This window comes from Protopterus annectens, chromosome 8.part1 (genome assembly GCF_019279795.1).
Source record: "Protopterus annectens isolate FY-2018-M chromosome 8.part1, PAN1.0, whole genome shotgun sequence".
NCBI lineage: Eukaryota > Metazoa > Chordata > Ceratodontiformes > Protopteridae > Protopterus > Protopterus annectens.
This window is the reverse complement of record NC_056742.1, coordinates 522,103,607-522,128,361: the sequence shown is the minus strand read 5'-3', so window position 1 is coordinate 522,128,361 and position 24,755 is coordinate 522,103,607. Positions and strand designations below refer to the sequence as shown.

Here is a 24,755-nt window from a genome sequence, read left to right as displayed (position 1 = left end):
TGCTGCTATTTTCTCCCTGGTAGGCGGTGTCAGAGCCAAGTCACTGTGATTGTCCTGTTGCAGTGGTTGTGTCTGTGCCTCGGTTATTGCCTTGCCACTGTCGTCCTCTGTAGGCACCTCCTCTGGATTGATTTCTGCCTCTAGAGCGTCTATTCCTGCCCCTTTGGGATCTTGTGGAGTCAGGAAAGGACCAATTTTTGGCAGGCCAGTTCCTGCTAAACCTTGGGGGCTGAACCTGTAAGAAATCTTTAACTGTTTGTACAGATTTTGCCTTTTCTTCCATTTTCTTCATTACTTGCTGGGCAGGTGTACCAAATAGACTGGCCTTATCCATAGGAGCATCTAATAGCTTTGCCTTAACATGATCCGGTAAGACCTGTTCTTTCAACCATGCATGCCTTCTTATCACTGTGCCAGTCATGGCTGATCTAAATGAAGCCTCCAGTGCATCATAGCCACATTTTAAGGAATGGTTACTAACCTGTTGGATGTTATTCACCATTTCTAATACATATTTCTTATCTAAGGATTCATCAGAGGACAGTTTTTAGTTAACTGATCAAGCATAAACTCTTGGTATTGGATCATATGAAACTGACAGTTTAAAGCTCTAGCTGAGAGAGTAGCAGAGGTGTAAACTTTTTCGCCCATCTCTCTAAGGACGTGGGTTCCCTTTCAGAAGGAATAGGGCTTTTTGCTGTGGTCGAGGCTACTGCCTTAGGCCCCGGGATATAGTTTCGGGTCTGCAAGTGGGGCCTTGTATAGGTGGTGATGAGTGTCTGGCACCCTGTAAAATCTATCTGGTTTGGCAGGGGCTGGAGGTAAAGAATCAGGAGCAGTGCAAACATCATTAAATGCATCATCCACAACAGGCAGTACAGGAGGTATAGCTAAGGGCCTATGTTGTGGTAAGTGCAGAAAAGTCCTAAGCCTTTTTCTTGAATCTGAGAAATCTTGTCCCTGCCATTGGAATTGTTCTCTCATGGCATGTAAGGTTTCCCCAAAGGAAAATTCCTCTGGTGGAGAGGCAGCTGGAATGGATTCTTCAGCATCGGAATCTTCATAAGTAGAAAAAGGAGCCTCTGGCTGGTCTGTAATGTCTGAGTCATCCGCAGAATCAGAGGACACTGGCTCGGGGGGCTCTGCCCTAGGTCTCTTTTCTGGGGGCTGAGAGGCCCTGTCTGGGTGAGATTGGGATCCCCTAATTAAGGATATTAAATCTTCTGCCAGAGTAAGCATTTGTGAACTTGAAGTGGGCCTGTGTGAGGGGGGCTTAACAGGCACTGATTTAGCAGATTTGGCTGCTTTAGCCGTGGCAAAGGCCTTAATAGACATGGCTGCAGGAGGCCTAGCAGCACCACGTGCTGGGGTAGAGACATCCAAAGGGATGGTGTCCGATAAATCACTAGGAACCACAGTTGTAGGCAAAATTTCTGAGGCCGATTCAACTAAGGTAGCAGGAGCCTCAGTAGTAGTCATGGATTCGGCTGAAGATTGACCAGTTTTCTCGGTTTCGGCCAAAACCAAGACACTCGCGGCTTGCTTAACCGTGGTTTCGGCCGAAACCGCGGACCGCGAGTGTCGGTCTTTTTCATTGCGTTTTTTAACAATTTGGGTAGTCGGAGGATCCGACGGCATAATGTACGCAAAATCTGAGCCGAAAAACTGTTCAGCAAACTCCGACCGACGCCTAAGCGTTCGTCGGTTGAAGGAAGCACAGGCCGAACAGGCTGCTACGTCGTGGTCTGGGCCTAAGCAAGGCAGACAGTAAGAGTGGAAATCTTTATGAGGTATTTGTTTCCCACAAGTTAAACAGTTATTGACTTTTTCTGACATCGGCTGAGGCAAGAAAGAGTCCCCAACGGGGTACTTAGCTTTTTAGAAGTCTTCGAAGTAGTATTCGGTAGTAGTAATCTCTGGATCTGACCGACCGGCACTTGCGAACAGCTTCTGCTTCGGGCGCCACGCGGCAAGAAAGACTGGGGAAAATGGCGTCGGCTGATGCCTTTATACCCGAAGACCAGCAGAGATGACATCGGCTGAAGTGCGACATCAGCCGAAGCCGGACCCAGACTTTGGAATCCGGCCGACCGAAGGGCTGCCTGACGACAGGACAACCCTTTGTTATGACTGCAGATGCATCCATGAAGGACATCAGCAGCTCTACATGAGGCCTCAAGCATCAAAACCACACTGCAAGGTATGCTTACCCACTTGATCTGCACCATGCAACAAATCCTGCAACTCTTAAATCTGGTTGTTCTGCTTGTCATTTTGCTTTTCAACTGAGAACAAAAACTGTTGATACTTTAACATATGGAACTGACAGTTTAATGCCCTCATGGTTAAAGTGGCCGAGGTGTACACCTTTTTCCCCCACCTTTTCTAAAGCTCTGGAATCTCTCTCTGAAGGTAATGGGTTTTTAGCAGCAGAGGCCTTAATTCCCTTGGGACCCTGTGAAATAATTTTTGGGTCAGCAGTATGGCTTTTATATAGGAACTGGTGAGAATCAGGAACCCGGTAATACCAGTCTGGTTTAATAGGAGCTGGAGGCAAATAATCTGGATTAAGGCTGGCTTCTGTGTACACATCATCCAATACATCTAAAACAGGAGGGATAGCCAAGGGCCTATGCTGGGGGAGCAGAAGAAATTCCCTGAGCCTTTTCTTGGAATCTGAGTAATCTTGGCCTTCCCAGTGAAAGTGTTCCCTCAATGTATGCAGGGTTTCCCCAAAAGAGTAGTCCTCAGGGGGGGAGACCGAGGGAATAGACTCCTCTGCATCAGAGTCTTCGAAAGGAGAATAGACATAATCCTGGTCCTCAGAATGTTCTGAGGTAATAGAAGCTTGATCTGAGGAAGGGTAGTCTTCCTCTAATCTGGGCCTTTTGTCAGAGGGGGGTTGAGAACCCCTGATAAGAGTAATCAAATCCTCAGCCATTTTAAGCATCTGCTTTTTAGGCATGGGGTCTTGAGAGGGGGTCTGAGGACCCTGTTTTTTGGTTTTCATGGCTGCTTTAGATTTAGTGAAAGCTTTAATGGAGAAGGAGGAAGGCCTGAAGACACCTTGAGAAATGGCAGGCCTGTCTAAATTCTGAGTTCCCCGCCAAGAGTGGCGTCGGTATCTGCAGTAGGAATGGGGACCGAGGAGCCTGCGACCTCGGGTACTGAAGAGACCGGTAATGTAGTGTCATCGGTAATCAGGGGCTGCGTAGGCGCCTCGCTGAGCACCGGAGAACCGGTAGCTGGCCTTAGCGTGGTCTCAGTAGTCGGTGCGGACCTCGTATGTCAGTCCTTATCTTTGAGTTTTTTGCTCAAAACTGGAGTCGGAGTATCCGACAACATAATTAAACTTTTTGCCAAAATAATTAAGGGCGAACTCCGCCCGGCGCTTAGTGCGCTTGTTGAATCTAGCACAAAAATGGCAGGCCAAGACGTCGTGGTCTGGGCCTAAGCAAGGTATACAGAAAGAGTGGAAATCCTTATGTGGTATTTGCTTCCCACATGAAATGCAATTATTAACTTTGTCGGACATCGGTCTGAAGCAAGAAAAGTTTCCCCAACGGGGTACTTAGCTTTCAAGAAGACTTCGGCTGAAATACTTTCGTAAATCTCAGGAGCTGGCCGACCGGCACTTGCCAACGCTGCTTCTGCTTTGGGCACCGCGCGGCAAGAAAGACTGGGGAAAATGGTGTCGGCTGCCTCTTTTATACCCCTGCCGCACTGACGTCAGGGAAGAAGCGACAACAACCGACGCCGGACCTAGACTTTGGAATTTGGCCGACCGAGGACCCGTCTGACGGCAGGATAACCCATCTGTAATGACTGCAGCTGTATGCACGATGAACATCTTTAGATCAGCGGTAGCAGCTGGTTCAAATGGAGGCAGGGTGAGCTTTTCCAACACATAATTGAGGTCCCATGCAGGTAATGGTAATCTCCTTGGAGGCCTTAAATTTTTGGCTCCTCTAAGATACTGCTTTAGTAAAGGATGAGAAAAGATTGGTGGCTCTGTATTGTAATGAGCCGAAATGGCAGACATGGATTTTTACAGATGAGAAAGATAGGCCTTTGTCAAGCATCTCTGTCAAGTACTGTAATATCTGAGGAATATTTGGTTCTGCTGTATCAGTTCCTTGTGCTCGATTTGAAGCACAGAATCTCTCCCATTTATCAGCATAAGACTTTCTAGTACTAGGCCTTCTGGCTTCCAAAATGACATCCATCATAGCTTTACTGAGAGGTGTTGTTTGCATAACTACATGATCAACCATGCTGCCAGGCTCAGTGTTTGGAGCTGATTGCGCAGGATCTGATTGTTTTGCTGGAACAGTAAATTGAGGTCTGAGGTAAGGTCCAAGCAGGGTATTGAGACAAGTTCCTTAGGATTGGGTACCAATATTGGCGTGGCCAGTCCGGGGCAATTAGTATCTTTGATTTCTCGTCTGACTTAGTAGGTCCTTGTGAAGAAGAGGCAGTGGAGGAAAGGCATAAACTGATAGGTTTTTCCAGCTGAAGGATAGAGGGTCCACTTTCCATGCTTGTCTGTGATAAGTCCTTGTGCAAAATCTTTTTAGTTGGTAATTGTGGGGAGAGGCAAATAAATCTAGGTCTGGTCTTCCCCATTTCCTCGTTATCATGCTGAAGACTTGTGGATCTAGTCGCCACTCGAGAGAGTCCATGAGGTTCCTGCTTAAATTGTCTGCCAGAGAATTTGCCTTTCCTGGCAGGAATTGAGCCTGCAGATGTTATTTGGTAAGTCAAAGCTGTGTCCCACAGAGTCATGGCTAGTCTGCAAAGGGGGTAAGAGTGTGTTCCCCCCTGACTGTTTACATACCACATGACCGTGGTGTTGTCCATCTTTATCAGTAGTTGTCCTGGATGAAGTAGGTCCTTGAGGGCATTTTGAACAGCTAGCATCTCTTTTTGGTTGATATGCAAATTCATTTGTTTTTGGGGTCCTTGTGCCCTGAATGCATCTTCCTGCCATGTGGGGCCCCCCATGCATAATCTTATGCATCTGTTGTTAGGGTTTGCCTGGCTGCAGGTAATATGAAGGCCTGTCAGTTTTGGTGACATGCCTTTGCCCACCATCGAAATTCCTGTTGCAGGCAGGGAATGAGAGTAATCATTGTTTCCAGACTGACAATGTTGAGCCCAAACACTCTTTAGGTACCATTGAAGTTTCCTAATATGCAGTCTTGCATATGGAATTAGTAGGATGCAGGATGCCATGAAGCCCAAAGCCTGCAGAATTTGTCTTGCAGATAACTGGGCCTTCGTTGCCATCTTATTGAAATAAGTAGTCAGCTGTCTTTGTTTTGACTGGCGTGAGGTAAGCCATCTGGGCAGTTGTACTCAAGCTTGAACCCAAGAATGTTATCGTTTGAGAGGGTACAAGATGTGATTTATTTTCGTTTATTGTGTACCCTAGGCATGTTAGAAGCCTTTTCACAAACGCCAGATGTTGAAGACGAATGTCCCTGTTCTCTACTTGAATGAGAGAGTCATCCAAGTAAGGATACATCTGAATACCTTTTTGTCTGCAGAATGCAATTACTGGTACCAGGCACTTTGTGAAGACCCTGGGCGCAGTAGACAAGCCAAAGGGCAGTGCAGAGAATTGGTAATGAATTGAACCAGCCTCTAATCTGAGGTATCTTCTGCACGATTGTCTTATTGGGACATGCAGGTATGCCTCTTTTAGGTCTAATGTCACTAGCCAAGCATTCTTGCCCAGCATGGGCAGAAGCTGCTGCAAGGTCAGCATTTTGAATTTTGGGATATCCAGGTATGTGTTCAAAATAGACAGGTCCAGTACTGGCCGCCAGGCCTTGTCCTTTCTAGGTACCAAGAAGTCTTGAATAAAACCCTTGTCCTTGCTCCTGTTCTGGTACTGGCTGAATGGCCCCCATGTCCATGAGGGACGTAACCTGTTCGTGCCTCTGCCCATTGATGTTTTGGCAGATCTGGCCAACTGCTTGCCCTTGGCAGAGTATGGAAATGGAATCTGTAACCCTGTGACACTATTTAGAACCCACTTGTCCTGGGTTATTTGCCAATTTTGAGGTAAAGTGCTAATCTTCCCCCTAAGGGTGCTGCCAGAAGGTAAGTGCTTGGAGAAGGCAGAGGAAAGTCATTGGGACTGTTTTCTGTAGGTATGCGCTTTGTCTCCTCCAGATTTAGAAGTAGAAGCGCCCCACTTCTTTGACCTGTATGAATCTTGTGCCTGGTATCTGGAACCCCTAGGGCGTCTGGATTTGCCCCTTTGAGCTCTTTGACACACGAAAGGACCAATGTTTTGTAGGTCAGTGTCTACTGAATCTCGGTGGCTGCACTTGTAAGAAGTCTTTAACAGTTTGCACAGACTTGGCCTTGTCTTCCATTTTCTTTAATACCTCTTCTGCCTTAACACTAAAGTATCATGCTGTAAAGATGCATCTAGCAGTTTAGCTTTAACATGATCAGGCAGATTTTGTTCCTTTAACCAGCATGCCTCCTAATCACAGATCCCGTAACTGCAGCCCTGCAGGAGGCCTCCAAAGAATCAAAACCACATTGCAAAGTATGCTTACCAACTTGTTCAGCTGCATGCAATAAATCCTGCATTTCTTTATTCTCTGAACAATCAGAATTTATCACTTTGTTTAAGCAATCCCATAACATGCTGTTAATATTTGAGCATGTGAAACTGACAGTTTAAGGCCCAAATTGCCAAGGTTGCAGATGTGTAAACCTTTTTTCCCCAACTATCCAGTGCCCTTGAATCTGTCAGAGGGTGTAGGATTTTTTGCTGTAGAGGCCTTAACTCCCTTTGGACGCTGTGAAATAGTCTCTGGATCAGCAGCAGGGTTTCTAAATAAACATTTGTGAGAGTCAGGGACTCTAATATCTGTCTGGCTTACTAGGAGCTGGAGGTAATGAGTCAGGGGTCATGCTAGACTCCGAAAATACATCATCCACTATGTCTAACAAAGAGGGTATGGCTAAAGGCCTGTGCTGGGGTAGAAGGAAATCTCTGAGTCTTTTCTTAGATTCTGAGAAGTCCTGGCTTTCCCAGTGAAAATGCTCCCTCAAAGTATGCAAAGTTTCCCCAAATGAATAATCCTCAGGTGGAGATGCAGAAGGAATAGATTCCTCTGCATCAGAATCCTCATAGGGGGGTAAAGAATATTCCTGATCAGAGGAGGAATCAGAAGAAATGGAAATTTGATCTGAAGATTCAAAATCAGTGTCTTGCCTAGGCATCTTATCAGGAGGGGGATGGGAACTCCTGATTAAGGTAATCAGTTCTTCAGCCATTTTGATCATCTGTTTTCTGGGCATAGAGGCCTGTACACATGGCTCATGAGTAGGTTTCTTTGTTTTAGAAGATGCTTTAGTCTTGGTCTTTGCAGCTGTCGTTGGTTTAATGTAAAAATGCTGAGGTCCGAATACACCCTCAGAAGCCGGTACCTGCTCAGCGGCTCCAGACCCACCTGAGGGATTAGCGTCAGTGGGTCCAATACTTTGAGTATCGAGCAACATGGCCGACTCCATGTGGGAGTCGTTAACGGCCTGAGACTCTAAAGTAGCTGGGGCTGCGAAAGCACCTCAATGAGAACCGGCGACTGGCTTAGGAGAAGCTTTGTTGTCGGTTTTGGACCTCAGATGTTTGTCTGTCCTTTTCTTTGCATTTTTTGTAAACTCCGGTAGCCGGATTACTATCAAATGGCATGTTTGAATAATTAAACCTGCTTCCAAAATACTTTAAGGCAAAATTATACTAACGCTTAATAGCGCGTTGGTTAAATCTAGCACAAAACAGACAACCAGTAACGTGATCAGGGCCTAGGCAAGGAATACAGTATAGATGGAAATCCTTATGAGGTATTTGCTTCCCACAAGTAATACAATTAACTTTTTCTGATATCTGTCTGGGGCAAGAAAAAAGTTTCCCCAACGGGGTACTTAGCTTTAGTGAAGACTTCGGTTCTGAAACTCAAACACGAATATTTCAGGAGTCTGCCATGAAGACTTTGGTTCCGAAACTCAAACAGGAATATTTCAGGAGTCTGCCAACCGGCACTTGCGAAATGCTTCTGCTTCGGGCATCACGCGGCAAGAAAGACAGAGGAAAATGGAGTTAGCGGCTTGTTTTATACCCCTGATGACCTGACGTCATGGAAGAAGAGACAGCAACCGACTAAGGACCCAAGACTTTGGAATTCAGGCCGACTGAGGGCAACCTGCCCGCAGATTACCCAAATGTAATGACTGCAACAGTGAAACACGAAGAACCTCCAGTGCCAAACACCACATACCTCCAAGCTGCTTCAGGTCACCCCAAAGGTGAGGACCTCCCATTCCCCCTCTCCAGGTGGTATGGGGACAAAAGGAGGTATGAGGACGGTGAGAAGGTACAAAATGAGACTAAAGGAGACACCCTAACCCAAATAGAAAAATCAAACCAGAACAGAAAAGGGAGAAAGAGGGAGGGTACACAGACTGCAACAGTGAATCTAACTGAACATATACATTTATGGCAAGTCCTTACCACAACTGTATCATGTTCACTGAATCAGTTATTGCTGCACTTCCAAGGAAAAGTCCTAGAGTGTGGAAACCAGTCATATGGAAATAACGACTTGAAGGATATCTTGAGCAAACTCTGCCCCTGGCCCATAAAGACAAACCCAAATTACAATGTTTGGAAAAGGTGTGGACAGAAGACCAGACAGCTGGTTCTACCACAGCATAGATACAAAATACACAACCATTAATTTAACAGTTTTTCATAGGTAAGCTCACCTTGCACTGGACAAAACTTCTGGATTCCAGTCTGGATATCTGTAAAACAAGCAAGCACACAATTCAGCACCTTCATCAGGACAATCTGAAAATTAACACCCTATACAAAACATAAGAATTATGTTTGACCTGCCAAATACAAGTTACTTACCATAACACAAGAGCATACAATTCATGTCAGTCCAATATGACTTGTGGGACCCTCCAGCCGCTTATCAGCGCTGATTCTGTAGCATTAGCACTCCAGCCTTGAGCCATTTTAAGATCTCTCTTCCCATTATGCCCTAGGGCCAAGAACTGCCTCAGACTGTCAAATGAGATGTATGACTATACAGATAAAGATGCAACTACCAGAGTAACAAAACAGAAGGTCTAGCTTTCTTTAGGACTTAAAAGACCAGCAGAAAACAGGAAGAGTGGCTTGCTGTATGAGACTGATATGAACTGAAGGGTCTAGCATTATGGTACGCACATTTGTACCCTAGTCATTCAGCCTATCCAATACAACTTTTTGGTCAGAATTCCAAGCTACTTGAGTGACATCATGACAGGAGAACCTTGAGAATAGAGGGTCTAAACGATGCTCTAACCTTAAAAGTGGAATCCAACTTAGTGTTAAGAGTGTGTGTATACGGAGGACCAACTGGCAGCTGTGTGGATTTCATCTGAGGAACAGCCAAAAGAATTCGAAGTGGCCATCATCCTGGTGGATTGAGCCTTGCACTTACCCAGCAGTGCCTGGCTTTGCGAGCCATAGCCGTAAGCAATGCAATTCAAAACCTATCAGAAAGCACAATTTTAAAAACCTTTTCTACCTAATTTGTTCATTGCAAAAGAAACAAAAAAGCTAGTAGTACTTCATGAAAATACTGGTCATATGAAGGCAGAATCTTAAATTGCCTACACACACCTAAAGTACGGAGTATACATTTTCCAGAGAAAACACTTCAAAAGAATGTATTACACTATGGTTATTTCAGAAACCACTTTAGAAAAAATAGAGGTGTATGGAGGGACACTGTCCTTATGGGGAAAAAAGTGGCAAAAAAGGTGTGTGCCTGACCCATGGAAACAACAGAACAGCTACCTAAAACAATATTTTCCATAAAAAGAAATTCAAAGGAAAGAACAGTTGCATAACAACTTACCATAACAGATGTCTACTGATAAATGCTGAAGGACTTCTGACATATAGTCATCACTGACATCCCACTGGAGTAACAAAGATTTCCTTCCCAAAGTAGTACACCCAGTGCATGACCTCCGCTCATAACTGTAGGGGCATACAGACAGACATACAAATATACACCTTGCACCATCTCCACACCAGCAGCTTGAAAACTAGTGAGGGGGGAGGGGGTAGCTCGAATAGGTAAGTAAACTTTAGTTTCCATGCAGCAGAGTACAGGTTAAAACAGAGGGGGAAGGAGGAGGAGTTTCAAGTAAGCAAGAGAAGAGGGGAAAGGAGGATGGGAAGGAATAATGCAAAAGTGGTCAGTAGGACTTCTACTGTAATGTTAAGTTCTTACACAACTGTAATATGCCCTAACCGAAATCACTGTTGCAGCATTCCTAACATATGGCAGGTTCCAAAGCTGGAAGAGCATATGGTGGTTGGCTAATGAGATGAGCTGTCTAGAAGTCGAGACAGGACAAACCTAGCAAAAGCAGCCTTGGAGCCAGAGAAAGCATCAGTTATGTAGTGTTTGTTGAAGGTGTGCACTGAGCACCAAGTAGCATCTTCCAAGATGAACCTTGCATCTACTCCCTTGTGAAAAGAACCCTGAGGAAAAGATTGCCTAACAAAATGAGCTTTTGAACAAGGCAGCATGGAGTTACCATAGTGCGAACAGCAGAAGGAGATGGCCTTGGAGATCCAAGTTGCAATAGTTTGTTTGGAGACCAGATGGCCGAGCTTAGAGCTCATAACAGATAAACAGCTGGTAAGTCTTACTAAAGTACTTAATTTTACCCTGATAAATCGAAGTCATCTGTGAATGTCCAGAAACATTAGGATTCTCCCTCCACTCCTATTTTGAGGGCCGGGAAAGAAAGTGGTTAGATGAACAGCCTGATTGAGGGACAGCTCATTCACTACCTTAGACATGAAGGATGGATGAGCCCTGAAAGTCACCAAGAACTTGTGGAAAAACAGAAAAGGCTGAACGGCCGAGACAGCTTGCAATTTAAAACTCTTCACGCAGAACTGACAGCCAACAGTACAACAGTTTGTCAAGTGAACAATTTAAAAATGGCAGCAGATGCTGATTCAAAGCGAGGTAACGTAAGGTTTTCCAGCACAAAACAGAGCTCCCAAGGAGAAGAGATGGGTTTTCTTGGGTGGGAAAAGATGCAGGACTCAACTCAGAAAAAGCTCACTCTACTCTGGCCCTATGTGGGGGGGTCGAGAGGCAGGCATTAATGGCAAATAGGTGAGCTCTGACAGAAGAGCAAGACGAGCCTGAATGTAGTAGTTTTGCAAAAGTATTTTAGGACAACAGGTTTCTGGTTAAGTGTGGGTCCTGACTGCAGCACCACCAAGAAAATCTTTTCCGTTTAGCTGTGCGAGATTTTTTTGCAAGTCTCCTGGCTTAATGTAGGACTTTAACCTCAGAGAGGAGGTGCCTTTGAGGGATCAGAATCCTATCATCCACAGAGTCAGGCTGAGTGAGGAATGATTTGGGTGGAGAAGAAAGACTTTTGCTGAGTGATGAGATCTAATTGTAGAGGTATTTTCCTATAATTTCCCTTTGTCAAGTGAAATATTAGGGGAACACAATACTGTATTTGACAAAAGGGGGCCAGTCAAAGAAGCTTGGTGCTCCCTTCTGTGTTTAAGTAGAGGTTGTGGAGGGAAGGCACAGAGGAACTTCCATGTCCACTGAAAGACGTCATCTGTCATTCATGCTGAGGAACAAGGTTCCCTGGTGCAGAAGTGAGCGAGCTGATGGTTGGTGATGCAGAGAGGTCTACCTGTGGTGTGCTCAACTGAAGAGAGTGACTGCCTGGAAGACTTCTGTTCAGGGTCGATTCAAGGGGGTCCTCCAAGGAATGGCTTAGGGAGTTTGCAAGTCCACTGTCATGTGAGAACGTGGCAGTGACGCTGGCATCTATCTGGGTGGTTAAGTTCCTCGTGCTTTCTGTGCCAACTTGCAGAACTGAGACCTGGTGCCGCACCTGTTTATGTACCTCATGACTGCATTGTGGGCTTCCATATGTAGGAGGTCTGTAGTGCCTAGGGAAGTCCCATTTCCTTCAGACTGGTGTGCATTTCTTTGGCAACTGTGGCTGCCATCTACCTGCTCTATACCCAATGTGATCCTATCCATACCCTCTACTCCTCACCCATGTCGACTCAAATTTGTTCGAGAGAAGGTGGTGGTCTGAAAAGAAATCCTGGGTTAAGACCAACCTGTTTCTTCCGCCAAAGTGGCTCCTTTTTACAACAAAGGAGGAGAGGGATAAGGGTGTCAAAAGGGTAGGAATATTGGGACCATACAGATTACAGATACCAGTGGAGTTTCCTCATATAAAGACTGCCGAGGGAAAGCATAGTTAGTGGGGCCGCCATGAAACCCAATGTTCTTAAGATCCCCCTTGATGTGCATCATGCTGCACAGGTGAGATCTAGGAAGAAAATGGATACTCTCTGAACTATCTCATGAAGGAGGAAGGTATGCATTTACTTAGTATTCAGTCTGCAACCAAGGAAATATAGGTCCTATGCAGGACCAGTGCGTTTTTTTTTTTTCTGCAGTTGATAAATCCCATATTTTTCAGGGGACAGAGTGAAAGCGAGATGCTTCTGAAGGATTCTTGCAAACAGCATGGAGCAACAGGTCTTCCAGGAAGGGAAAATTTTGAATTCCTTGGGTAAAGCAGAAAGTCACCTCTGGTGCTAGACAATTTGTAAACACTACTTTTACTTTCAAAAGATCAAAATGCAAAGCAGTAAACTGAAAGGGCAACCACCCATCTAGATGGATGAGAAAGAAGGTATGGAAGAGGACAAAGCACCCAAACAGGGTGTTTTAGACGAGGCCAAAGAAAGGGGAAACCAAACATGCTGGGGACAAAGTGGCAATAAGAATCGCTGTTGCCTTGCACCCGATGGCCTTCTGTAGAAATCTGGCCAGTAGGAGAAAGGGTAGAAAGGCATATATTTATTTGCAGTTTGTCTGCCAGGATAGGGGTGGGAGGTTGGTGTAATGGTTGAAGTGCTTACCTTACAGACACAAGGTGCAGGGTTTGATTCTTACATTGGGTAATTGACTAGGCTTAAAATGGCCCACAAGGGCTGTTAGCCTAGTACTAATCTACGATTCTATGATTCATCGATAGTCCATTAGGACTAGGATAGGCCACAAGGAGCCCGTTTTCAATGGGGTCCTGGGGAGAAAAACTCCAGAAAAATACAAATACATAGTACACATTCCACACACACATTACAAATTATCTCATAGAATTACAAAGTAAATACAATAAGAAAAGGTTAACAATGATAGAATGCATCAGAAAGTTCATTAAACAGCAATAAAAAACTTTTTTTTACAAAAGTAGCAGCATAGTGCAACTGTTAAGTAGATGGTTCAATAGAACTGTGGAACTGGAGGAGGCAGTGATGGCGTATTTAGTTCTAGGAGAGTAGAAGTGGTATTAGAAGAATTAGGTAAGGATGGGAACAGGAGCACTTCCATTGTGAAGTTAGGAGTCAATGCAGAAAGGTTTTAAATATGGAGAGATTGCTGGTAATGCGGACAGGAGATAGTAGAGAATTTCCAAAGGCGCTCAAGAAAGAAGGGCATTAAGTGATTCCCACCTGGACATGTGGGTTTGTGCAATTTAATTACTTTTTGGGAATTAAATCTTAGAAGTTGTTCTGGTTCATGCATTTTAAAGGTAGTGGCTAGGGAGAGACAAGAGGGGTTTGTAAATAAGTTTGTGTGCTTGGATGAGTTGGGCATAAGTGAAGAGGTTATGTAGCTCGAGCCAGTTTAGTTGGAGAATTACAATGGAGAGAAATGGCTCTGACCTGCTGCAAAATGTGATATCTTGTTATAGCAAGAAAGTTTTGTTTTGAGGGAGGATTGCAGGTTGGTGAGGACAGATGCACCATATAGGAGGGATGGGATGAGATTATTGGCTAGTACGAGCCTGGTGGAAGGAGAGAACACAATTATGGCGGTATAGCATACCAAGTTGTTTGTGGTACAGAGGACCTAGGTGCCAATTGTGGACTAGAGCAATCCTCAGTGACAGTCTCTTGGGATGGGGGGTAGTCAAAAGACGTAGTTGCTACATTTAGTGTTCTGGTGGGAAACAAAAGGGTTGCAGCACATCTGGCCTCAGTAACTGAAAATCATAGTTACCACTGACTGAGCAACCATACTCTAGGCAGAACACACTTGCTCAGTTTGTCCACCAAGACAATGGAACTCCTCTGGATGTGCATTCCCAGTATAAAGCACTGAAGATGCTGCTCACTGCTACACACTGCTTCCTGGCATACATGGTACGAACAGGATTCCCCCCAGCATGTTGATGTCCTAGACTACCACAACTTTTTTCTGTCTGGATGGAAAGTATGCTTCTTGGGAGAGAGTCCTGAAGGCCTACAATGCTAGGACTGCCTCATCTCCAAGAAATTGATGTGAAGGTCCACCTCTCCTGGCGACCACGTGCCTTGGACAGGCTACCCTTCAAAATGCACCCAGAACCAAGAAGGGAAGCATATGTGGTCACAGTGGATATCGGGAGTTGGCAGGTGAACAATCAACTCCATGAGACAAGTGGAGAGGTCAACCAGCAGAGAATGTGGCACCTACATAATGATACGAGTTGCACTGGAAAAGTAAACAGGTTTGATGCAACACTGCCCACTGAACATAAAGGTAACACTGCAACATTCATGCGATATCTTGCATGTAGAACCAGTCTAAATGATGAAGCGACTGACCCAAAGTCACAGAATTAGCCTTGCTAAGAGACTGGAGGAAGAGGATTTTGGAAATGAAGACTGTTGTATAGAACTTTAGATTCTGAGAATTTGGCAATTTGGAATATTGTTTCCAGGTGGCACCCCTACTAAGTCTACTACTTGTGCCTGCGTCAGATGGATTTTCTTCAGTTTTACTGTAATCCCTAAATGGTGAGAATTGAAGCAAGTTGTCCCTGCACTGGATCAACATCTTTCTGATGGAAGCAATAATCAGCCAGTAAACTAGAGGGAAAAACCTAGAATCCTTGCAGCCTTAAGTAAGCTGCTACCACTGACACGCACATTGCGAACACCCAAGGAGTTATAGTGAGACCATAGGGTAGTGCTCAGAACTGGAAATAACTAGCCACCAGCCAAAAGTGGAGAAAACATGTAAAATGCCTCAATAACCTTACATGCTAGAAAGAATCATGAAAAACCTATTGAGCACACCCAGCCATCCTTCCTCAAAAAAGGTAAAATGGACTGCACCATCACCATCATGAACTCTGCTTCACAAAAGTACAGTTGTGTACACTTACCATAAATGTAGATCTTGGAGTGTATTCACTGTTGCAGACATCACACTTGGGTTATCTGCCTGCAGGTAGCCCTCAGTTGGCCCAAATACCAGTGTCTTGGGATTTCTGCGTCAGATGCTGTCGCCTCTTCCATGACATGTCGTCAGGGATAAAAAAACATGCAGCCGACGCCATTTCATGTTTTTCTTGCCCTAGATGTCAGGAGCCCCCAAGATATGAAGCTATTACATGGTGTGGAACACCTGCAGTAAAAAGTAAATACCCCTGCCATAAAAGATGGCCATAAAGAGGATAGGAAAAAAGGACAGAGAAAGCCAGGGGGCTGGAGGGAGGGAAACCAGGACTGCAACAGTGAATACACTAACATCTACATTTATGGTAAGTGTACACAACTGTACCATGTTCTTTGTGTTTCACTGTTGCAGTCATCGCACTTGGGTTGATTCCCAAAGCTGAGGAAGGGTGGACGCAGTCAAGAAGTGTTAGGGCTGGCTAGCAGGCCTTGTAAGACTACTGTAGCAAATCCAGCTCGCTCTGGATTTAGAAAAGATAGGTAAGTGGTAATGCTTGGTGAAGGTGTGTACAGAACTCCAGGTTGCAGCTTCCAGGATATCCCTGGTGGGGACCCCCCTGAGAAGTGCTACAGAGGTTGAAGTAGCTTGAGTGGAATGAGTTCTGATCCCCAGAGGGGTAGGTTTTCCACAGTGCCTGTAACAGAAATAGATGCAGTGTGCTATACATTTGGAGACAGTTTGCTTCGAAATGGCCTTGCCCTCTGCCCCTGTAGCAAAGCTGACTAGCAGCTGGTCAGACTTTCTGAAAGGCATAGTCCTGTCAAGGTAGAACTTGAGCTGTCTGTGCACATCCAAGGAGTGAGGGATCCTTTCCCCTCTATTCTGAGGATTAGAGAAAAAGGCTGACAAATGGATGGATTGGTTTAAAGCTACACTGGATACCACCTTCGGCATAAAGGAAAAGTTAGACCTGAGGGAAACCCTGTCAGCATGGAAAATAATGAAGGGCTCCACCACCATTAGTGCCTGTAACTCAGACACTCTTCTTGCTGAAGCAATAGCAGAAAGTACCACTGTTTTCCAGAGGAATTTTAACTCTGCTGAAGCAGCTGGTTCAAAAGGGGAAGTATGAGCTTTTCCAGTACAAAGTTAAGGTCCCAGGCCGGAGTGGGAGCTCTCCTAGGGGGGCGTTAAATTGCTAGCTCCTCTCAAGACCTGCTTGATGAGAGGGTGAGTAGAGAGAGGAGGCTCAGTATTAAAATGAGCCGAGATGGCAGAGGCACAAATTTTAATGGATGAGAAAGATAGGCCTCTGTGGAGCAGCTCTGCTAGGTAATCAAGGATTTGAGTTAAGCTGGGCACAGCTGTGTCCTTTCCTTGTGATGGACTCCAACAATATCTTTTCAGCATAGGATTTCCTAGTACTAAGCCTTCTGGCCTCAAGGATGACGTCCAGCACCTGCTTGCTGAAGGATGCTGGTGGTGTATTCATGGGATAAGCCAGGCTGCAAGGTTTAGGGTTTGCAGCTGTGGATGCAAATCTGTCCCTCCTGTTGAGACAGCAGAGAAAGTGTCCAACGTAGGTGCCAGGGTGGCACTGCTGTCAGACTGCATAGGAGTGGGTACCAGTGTTGGCCTGGTCAGTCTGGTGCAACAAGGATTGCCCTTGGTCTCTCCTGTTTGATCTTGAGTAGTACTTTTGAGAGGAGGGGAAGAGGAAGAAAAGCATAAATTGAGAGGTTTCCACATGTAAAGGATAGGGAGTCCACCTTTCAGGCTCTGCTGTGAGGGTTCCTGGTGCAAAATTTGCTCAATTGGGGGTATTGGAGGGAGGCAAAAAGGTCCACCACCGGAGTTCCCCACCTCTGGGTTAGAAATTTCAATGAGTTGGGTTCCAGTTTCCACTAGTGAGGGTCCAGTAGATTTCTGCTCAAGTCATCTACCAGTGAATTTTGCTTGCCTGGCAGGAATTGACCTTGCAGGTGTACCTGGATGCTCAAGGCTGTGTGCCACAGAGCAATGGCTAACCTGCAGAATGGGTAAGAATGTGTTCTGCCCTGCTTATAGGTTCATAGGTAGGTACTAGGCTATCGGCCCTAGGGCCCATACAAGCCTAGCCAAAAAATGTACCCTGGCTTTCGCCACCCAAGAAAATTATTTTCCTGTGCCCGTCGAACAGAGCCACAGAAGTGATCCCCGGGGTGAATTTCCCATTTCCCATCCAATCAGCAAGATTTTTCTTGAAGAGTGCTAATGAGGAGCTCTGTTTGACATAGATAGGTAGTCTGTTCCAGAGTATGACAGAATCTATCCCTCCAGCATGTTCTGTTTATTGTGGTGACAAGGTTAAGGTCCCTAGAGCGCGTAGCTCGGAGGGATTGGGATTTCTTTAAGTGGAGCATGTCCAACAGCTCTGGGTTTGACATAGCTTTGTATGTTAGGCAGAGATCGCCCCTGAGTAGGCGATATGCGATGGAGTAAAGCTGTAGTTTTTTTGAGACGGTCTGCATAGGGCATATGTTTGAGGCCAGTAATCCCCTTTGTGAGGTATTTCTGTGGTCTTTCCAGTTGTTGTAGATGTCTTGTGAGGTACATACCAAAAGGGGCGTTGTACTCTATAATGGGTCTAATGAGTGATGAGTAGAGGGGAACAATGACCTCTTTTTCTGGATGAGAATCCTTTTGTGATGAGATGAGCCACGTAGAAGGATTTCCTGACCACTGTGGCGATGTGATTATCAAAGGAGAGACTACTGTCCACCTGTGTCCCAAGGTCTCATCACATTTTCGGCATTAAGTAGACTACCAGCTATGTGGCAGTTCATGGGTACAGAGTTTTTACCAAAGGGGATGACAATACACTTTTTGGCATTGAGCTTCAGGCCATGGCTTTGACACCACGTATCTGTCTCATTGAGGCCCCTTTTGTAGTTTGTCCACATCGTTAGGAGTTTCGATTATGGCTCCTAGTTTGCAGTCATCTGCAAACTTTGTTAGCCAAAGACCTTCTGTGTTGGCCTGCACTTCAGAAAAGTAGATACCAAACAGGAGAGGACCCAGGACTGAACCCTGTGGTACTCCAGTTGTCACTGGTCTGATGTCGGATTTGGAATCTGCTACTGTCACAGTGTGGGTTCTGTCCGTGAGCGAGTTGGCAACCCATCTTGTGACACAGGGATTTATACCTAGTTTAGTGAGCTTATCTATAATTCCAGTGGGGGATGGTGTTGAAAGCCTTGGCGAGATCTAGATAAGCTGTGTGAACCATTCTACCCTTATCTATGGCTTTGGTGACTGCTTCAAAGAAGTCAATCAGGTTTAGGAGACATGATCTGCCTTTTACAATTCCAAACTGTGTAGGGTCCAGAGTTTGGAGATTACCAATGTCTTTGTTTATGAGTTCCATGATGATACGTTCCATGGCCTTGCAGACCAGGCTCGTCAGGCTAATGGGGCAGTAGTTCCCAGGGTCCGTCATGGCTCCCCCTTTGTGGAGTGGGATAACGGTCGCGGTGTGCCATTTAGTGGGTACAAAGCCTGAGGTGAGGCTATGATTGAACATGGTACTTAGGTAGGGTGCCAGTTCATTCTGTAGTTAGTGTAGAACGCAGCCTGGGATATTGTCATGTACCACATAACTGTGGTGTTGTCCGTCTATCAGGAGCTGTCCTGGAAGAATAAGGGATTTGAAGACTGTCAGAGCATTCCGTACAGACAGCATCGCTTTTTGACCGATATGCAGGGGAATTTGTTGTGGGCTCCATTTGTCCTGAAAGCATTTGCCTGCCATGTGACCACCCCATGCACAGTCATGCATCTGTTGTCAGAGTTTGGGCGGCGAGGGGTTGAGTGAAAGGACATCCCTTGTTCTGGTTGCATGCTTCAGCCCACCAAAGGAACTCTGCCCTTAGACAAGGTACGATAGGAATCACCGTTTGCAGGTCCTGAGAATGCTGACACCAGAGACTTAAGTACTACTGAAGTTTTCTTATATGCAGTCTTGCATATGGAATTAGCAAAATGCATGAGGCCATGAACCCTAGCAGATACCTGGGGTTTGTTGGCCATTAGTTTGAAATAGTTTGTCAGATGGACCTGCTTTTCTGGAGTGAGGAATGCAACCTGGGAAGTTGTGTTCAAGCTTGCTCCCAGGAATACAATTTGTTGGCTGGGCACCAGTTGTGATTTCTTTTCGTTGATGGTGTAATAACATTGAAGTTTGAAGTCTTTTTACAAATGACAGGTGCTGAACTAGCAACTCCTGACTGTCCCCCTGAATCAGGCAATCATCCAAGTATGGGTAGATTTGAATATTTCTCTGCCTGCAGTATGCAACAGTGAATACACAAACCTCTACATTTATGGTAAGTGTACACAACTGTACTATGTTCTTCCTGTTTCACTGTTGCAGTCATTACATTTGGGTAGAGTCCCAAAACTATGGCTGGGAGGGTGGAGCTAAATAGCATTAGGAGCGGCTATGATGCCCTGCAGAAAGTACAGTTTTGTACCTACCATAAATGTAGATGTTCGAGTGTATACACTGCTGCAGTCATCACACTTGGGTTATCCTGCCATCAGGCGGTCCTGCAGTCAGCCCAAGTTCCAAAGTCTTGGTCCAGCATCGTTTGCTGTCGCTTCTTCCCTGACGTCAGTGTGCCAGGGGTATACAAGATGCAGCAGACGCCATTTTCTTCAGTTTTTCTTGCTCCAGATGTCAGGTGCCCCCAAAAAGGTAGGCAATGTAAATTGCTAATAAAACATACGGGAGGGTAACCTGGACTGCAGCAGTGTATACACTCCAACATCTACATTTATGGTAGGTACAAAACTGTACTATGTTCATGTTACACTGCTGCAGTCATCACACTTGGGTAGAATCCCAAAGCAGAGGTAGGGTGGCTGGTTTTATAAGGCATTCGGGGTGGCTATAAGGCCCTGCAAAACTGCAGTGGCAAAGCCAGCTCTGGATTTAGAGTAAAAAGGCAGATCGTAATGCTTGGTGAAGGTATGTACAGAACTCCAAGTTGCTGCTTCCAAAATGTCCTTGGTAGGTACTCCCTCTGAGGTAGGCAGTTGAAGTGGCTGTTGCCCTGGTGGAATGAGACCTAACATTGTTAGGTGCAGTTTTCCCATGATGTGTATAGCAGAAACGTATGCAATGTCCTATCCATTTTCAAATGGTCTGTTTTGAAATGGCTTTTCCCCGTGTTCCTGCAGCATATGATACAAACAATTAGTCAGTTTTTCTGAAAGCTTTAGTTTTGTCCAAGTAGAAGCGTAACTGCCTGTGTATGTCCAAGGAATGTAGTAGTCTCTCCCCTTTATTCTGTGGATTTGGATAAAACGTTGGCAAGTGAACAGTTTGGTTTAGAGCCACACTTCATACCACCTTTGGCATAAAAGTAGGGTTTCTTCTTAAAGACGCCCTGTCTTGGTGGAATATGAAAGGTTCCACTGCCATTAGTACCTGTAATTCTGAAATTCTTCGTGCTGAGGTTATTGCCAGGAGCACAGCAGTTTTCCAAGAAACACATTTTAAGTCTGCCGAGTTAACTGGCTCAAAAGGAGGTAAAGTTAATTTCTCCAAGACAAAGTTGAGGTCCCAAGTTGGAGTTGGTGCTCTACGGGACGGTCTTATGTTTTTAGCCTTTCTGAGGTACTGTTACCAAAGGATGAGAAAAAATTGGTGGATTTGTGCTGTAATTAGCAGAGATGGCAGAGGCATGGATCTTAATGGATGAAAAGGAGAGGCCCTTGTCCAGCATCTCAGTCAAGTATTGTAGCATCTGAGGAATATTTGGGACAAGAGGGTCAAGGTTGTGAACCTGGTTCCAGGCACAGAATCTCTTCCATTTATCCAAATAGGCTTTCCTGGTACTAGGTCTTCTGGCCTCCAGAATGACATCCATAACAGCTTTGGAGAGAGGCATTGTTTGCTTGACTAAAAAAATCTTCCATGCAGCCAGGTTTAAAGTCTTGAGCTGGCCGTGAAGTATCTGATTGTTTTGCTGAGTCAGAAGTTGAGTTTTGAGGCAAAATCCATGGTGGTCCTTGTGCTAAGTTCTTTAAGATTGGGTACCAATGCTGGCGTGGCCAGTCTGGGGCAATCAGGATCATCATTGGCCTTTCTTGTCTGGCTTTTATGAGTACCTTTGAAAGGAGAGGCAGTGGTGGGAAAGCGTATACTTGTAGGTTTTTCCAGCTGAATGAGAGGGCATCTACTTTCCATGCTTGTGGGTGGTAAGTCCTTGTGCAGAATTTCTGTAGCTGGCAATTCATTGGGTATGCAAACAGATCTATGTCCGGGCTCCACCATTTCTGTATTATCGTCCTGAACATTTGTGGATGTAATTTCCACTCGTGCAAATCCATGATGTTTCTGCTTAAGTCGTCTGCCAGTATATTTCTCTCTCCTGGCAGGAATTGTGCTTGCAGATGAACTTGACAGGTTATAGCCGTGTTCCACAAGGTCATGGCTTGTCTGCAGAGGGTATATGAATGAGTGCTCCCTTGTTTATGTACCACATTAACAGTGGTGTTGTCTGTCTTTAAAGTAGTTGTCCTGGATGCAGAAGGTCCTTGAAAGCTATACGTGCATTTTGTACAGCTAGCATCTTTGATTGATGTGAAGATGCCTTTGTTCTGCAGGCCACTTGCCCTGAATACATTTTTCTGCCATGTGTGCTCCCCAGGTGTAATCAGAAGCATCTGTTGTCAGTGTTTGCCTGGCTGTGGGTGGAGTGAAAGGCTGTCCCTTGTTGAGGTGACAGGCTTGAGCCCACCATTGAAACTCCTGTTGAAGACAAGGAATAAGTGGTATTACTGTTTCCAAACTGTGACAGTGTTGAGACCAGACACTTTAGGTACCACTGTAGTTTCCTCATATGCAATTCTGCATATGGAATTAATAGTATGCAAGAAGCCATGTAACCAGAAGATGCAGAATTTTTCTTGCAGGGAGTTAAATTTTTGTTGCCAAATGGAAATCTTGAGTCAGCCATCTGGGCCGTTGTATTTAAGCTGGCACCCAGGAATATTATCTCTTGTGAGGGCACTTGTTTTGATTTCTTTTCGTTTACTGTGCACCCTAAGCAAATTAGTAGTCTTTTTTACAAACGCCAGATGCTTTAGAAGAATGTCTTTGCTCTCTGCTTGAATAAGGCAGTCGTCCAAATATGGGTAAATCTGAGTTCCGTTTTGTCTGCAAAATGCAATAACTGGTGCCAGGCATTTTGTAAAGACCCTGGGCGCAGTAGATAAGCCAAAGGGCAGTGCAGAGAATTGGTAGTGCATTGAACCTGCTAAGAATATGCGGTATCTTCTGCAATTTTGTCTGACTGGGACATGCAGGTATGCCTCCTTGAGGTCCAATGTTACGAGCCAAGCTTTCTTGCCCAGCATGGGAAGAAGCTGCTGTAGTGTCAACATTTTGAATTTTGGAACATCCAGGTAAGTATTTAGAGAAGAAAGATCCAGAATGGACCTGTAGGCTTTGTCCTTTCTGGGAACCAGAAAGAGACTTGAGTAAAATCCTTGTCCTTGCTCCTGTCTAGGTATCTTTTGAATAGCTCTCATGTCCATGAGTGCTGTAATCTGCCTTTGAGCCTCTGCCCATTGATTTGGTGGCAAATTTGGCATTCCTTTTAACCTTGGCAGTGTGAAAGTGGAACCTGTAACCTTGAGACAATATTGAGAACCCATTTGTCCTGGGTGATTACTTGCCAATTGTGACTGAAAAGTGCCAGTCCCCCCCCCCCCTCAAGGGGTGTGCCAAGAGAGAGAGGTTTGGCAGCTGTAGTGGGAAGTCATTGGGTCTGCTTTTTATAAGGTTGAGGTCTGTCTTCCCCTTCCGTCTGGGTTGAAGCACCCCATTGTCAAGGCCTGCAAGTACCTTGTGGTTGACCTCTGCCTCTTTTGGACGTCTGTATCTTCCCCTTTGAGATCTGCCTGAAACTGGAAAGGACCAATTCTTTGTTGGCCAATTTCTGCTAAATCGAGGAGGCTGAACCTGTAAGAAATCCTTCGCCGTTTGCATAGATTTTGCTTTATCCTCCATTTTCTTTAATACCTCTTCTGCCTTAACTCCAAATAAAACATCCTGCTGCAAAGGTGCATTCAATAATTTTGCTTTAACATGATCTGGTAAGGTCTGTTCTTTTAACCAAGCATGTCTTCTAATGACAGACACTAACTGCTGCTCTATAGGAGGCCTCTAAGGAATCAAAACCACATTGCAAAGTATGTTTTCCCACTTGTTCAGCTGCATGAAATAAATCCTGCATTTCTTTATAGTTAGGAAGATCTGAATTTGGAAGCATTTTTTGTTTCAAATGAGACATCAAATATTGCTGATATTTAAGCATGTGAAACTGGCAATTTAGTGCTCTCATTGCTGAAGTTGCAGATGTGTATACTCTTTCCCCATCTGTCTAATGCCCTGGAATCTGTCAGGGGGGACTGGATTTTTTGCTGTAGAGGCCTTTACCTCTTTGGGACCCTGGGAAATAGTTTCAGGGTCAGCAACAGGGCTTTTATAAAGGAATTTGTGAGAGTCAGGGACTCTATTCATCTGTCTGGCTTAACTGGAGCTGGAGGTAAAGAATCAGGATTTAAGCTGGATTCAGCATACACATCATCCACAATATCTAACAATGGCGGAATAGCAAGGGGTCTGTGTTGAGGTAATAAAAGGAAACCTCTGAGCCTTTTCTTGAATTCTGAGTAATCCTGGCCCTCCCAATGGAAATGCTCCCGCATGGTATGTAAGGTTTCCCCAAAGGAGTAGTCCTCTGGTGGAGAGGCTGAAGGAATGAATTCCTCAGCATCAGAATCCTCATAAGGGGGTAAAGAATATCCTTGGTCTGAGGATGAATCTGAGGAGATGGACACCTGGTAGGATGAGTCAGTCTGCATTCTGTCTAGGCCTTTTATCAGGAGGAGGGTGGAAACCCCCTGATCAGAGTAATTAGGTCTTCGGCCATTTTAAGCATCTGTTTCTTAGGCATGAAGGCCTGTGCTGGTGAATGCTGAAGTTGTTTCTTTGTTTTAGATTTAGCAGAAGATTTAATGGTTAACAGAGTCGGCCTGAAAACACCCTCTGAAGCTGCGGGTTGTTCAGCTACTCCGTAGCCCTCTGAAGGGTTAGTCTCGGTAGGTCTCAAGTCTGGGGTATCCGAAGGCCCAGCCATCTCCACGTGGGAGTCAGAGGCGGCCTGTGGTTCTAAAGAAGCGGTCGCCAGGGGCTGCGAAGGCTCCTCGCTGAAAACCGGAGAACCAGCGACTGGCCTAGAAGAGGCTTTGTTGTCAGTTTTGGGCCTCGGATGCCTGTCCTTGTCTTTGCGCTTTGTGTATTCCGGTCGTCGGTAGTTCCGACTGCATGGTGTAATTGAATTTTCTGCCAAAATAATGTCAGGCAAAATCAAATCGACG

The 24,755-nt window shown here is 45.3% G+C and overlaps 1 protein-coding gene across 1 annotated transcript in view; it reads right to left on the bottom strand.

Annotated features, from left to right (window-relative positions):
- ZNF638 (zinc finger protein 638) overlaps positions 1–24,755 on the bottom strand; it is a 1,461,093-nt gene that overhangs the window by 239,142 nt on the left and 1,197,196 nt on the right. The window contains exon 4 of the mRNA XM_044081651.1: positions 8,791–8,829. Within this exon, the coding sequence (XP_043937586.1) occupies positions 8,791–8,829 (39 nt within the window). The remainder of the gene's footprint in view (positions 1–8,790; positions 8,830–24,755) is intronic.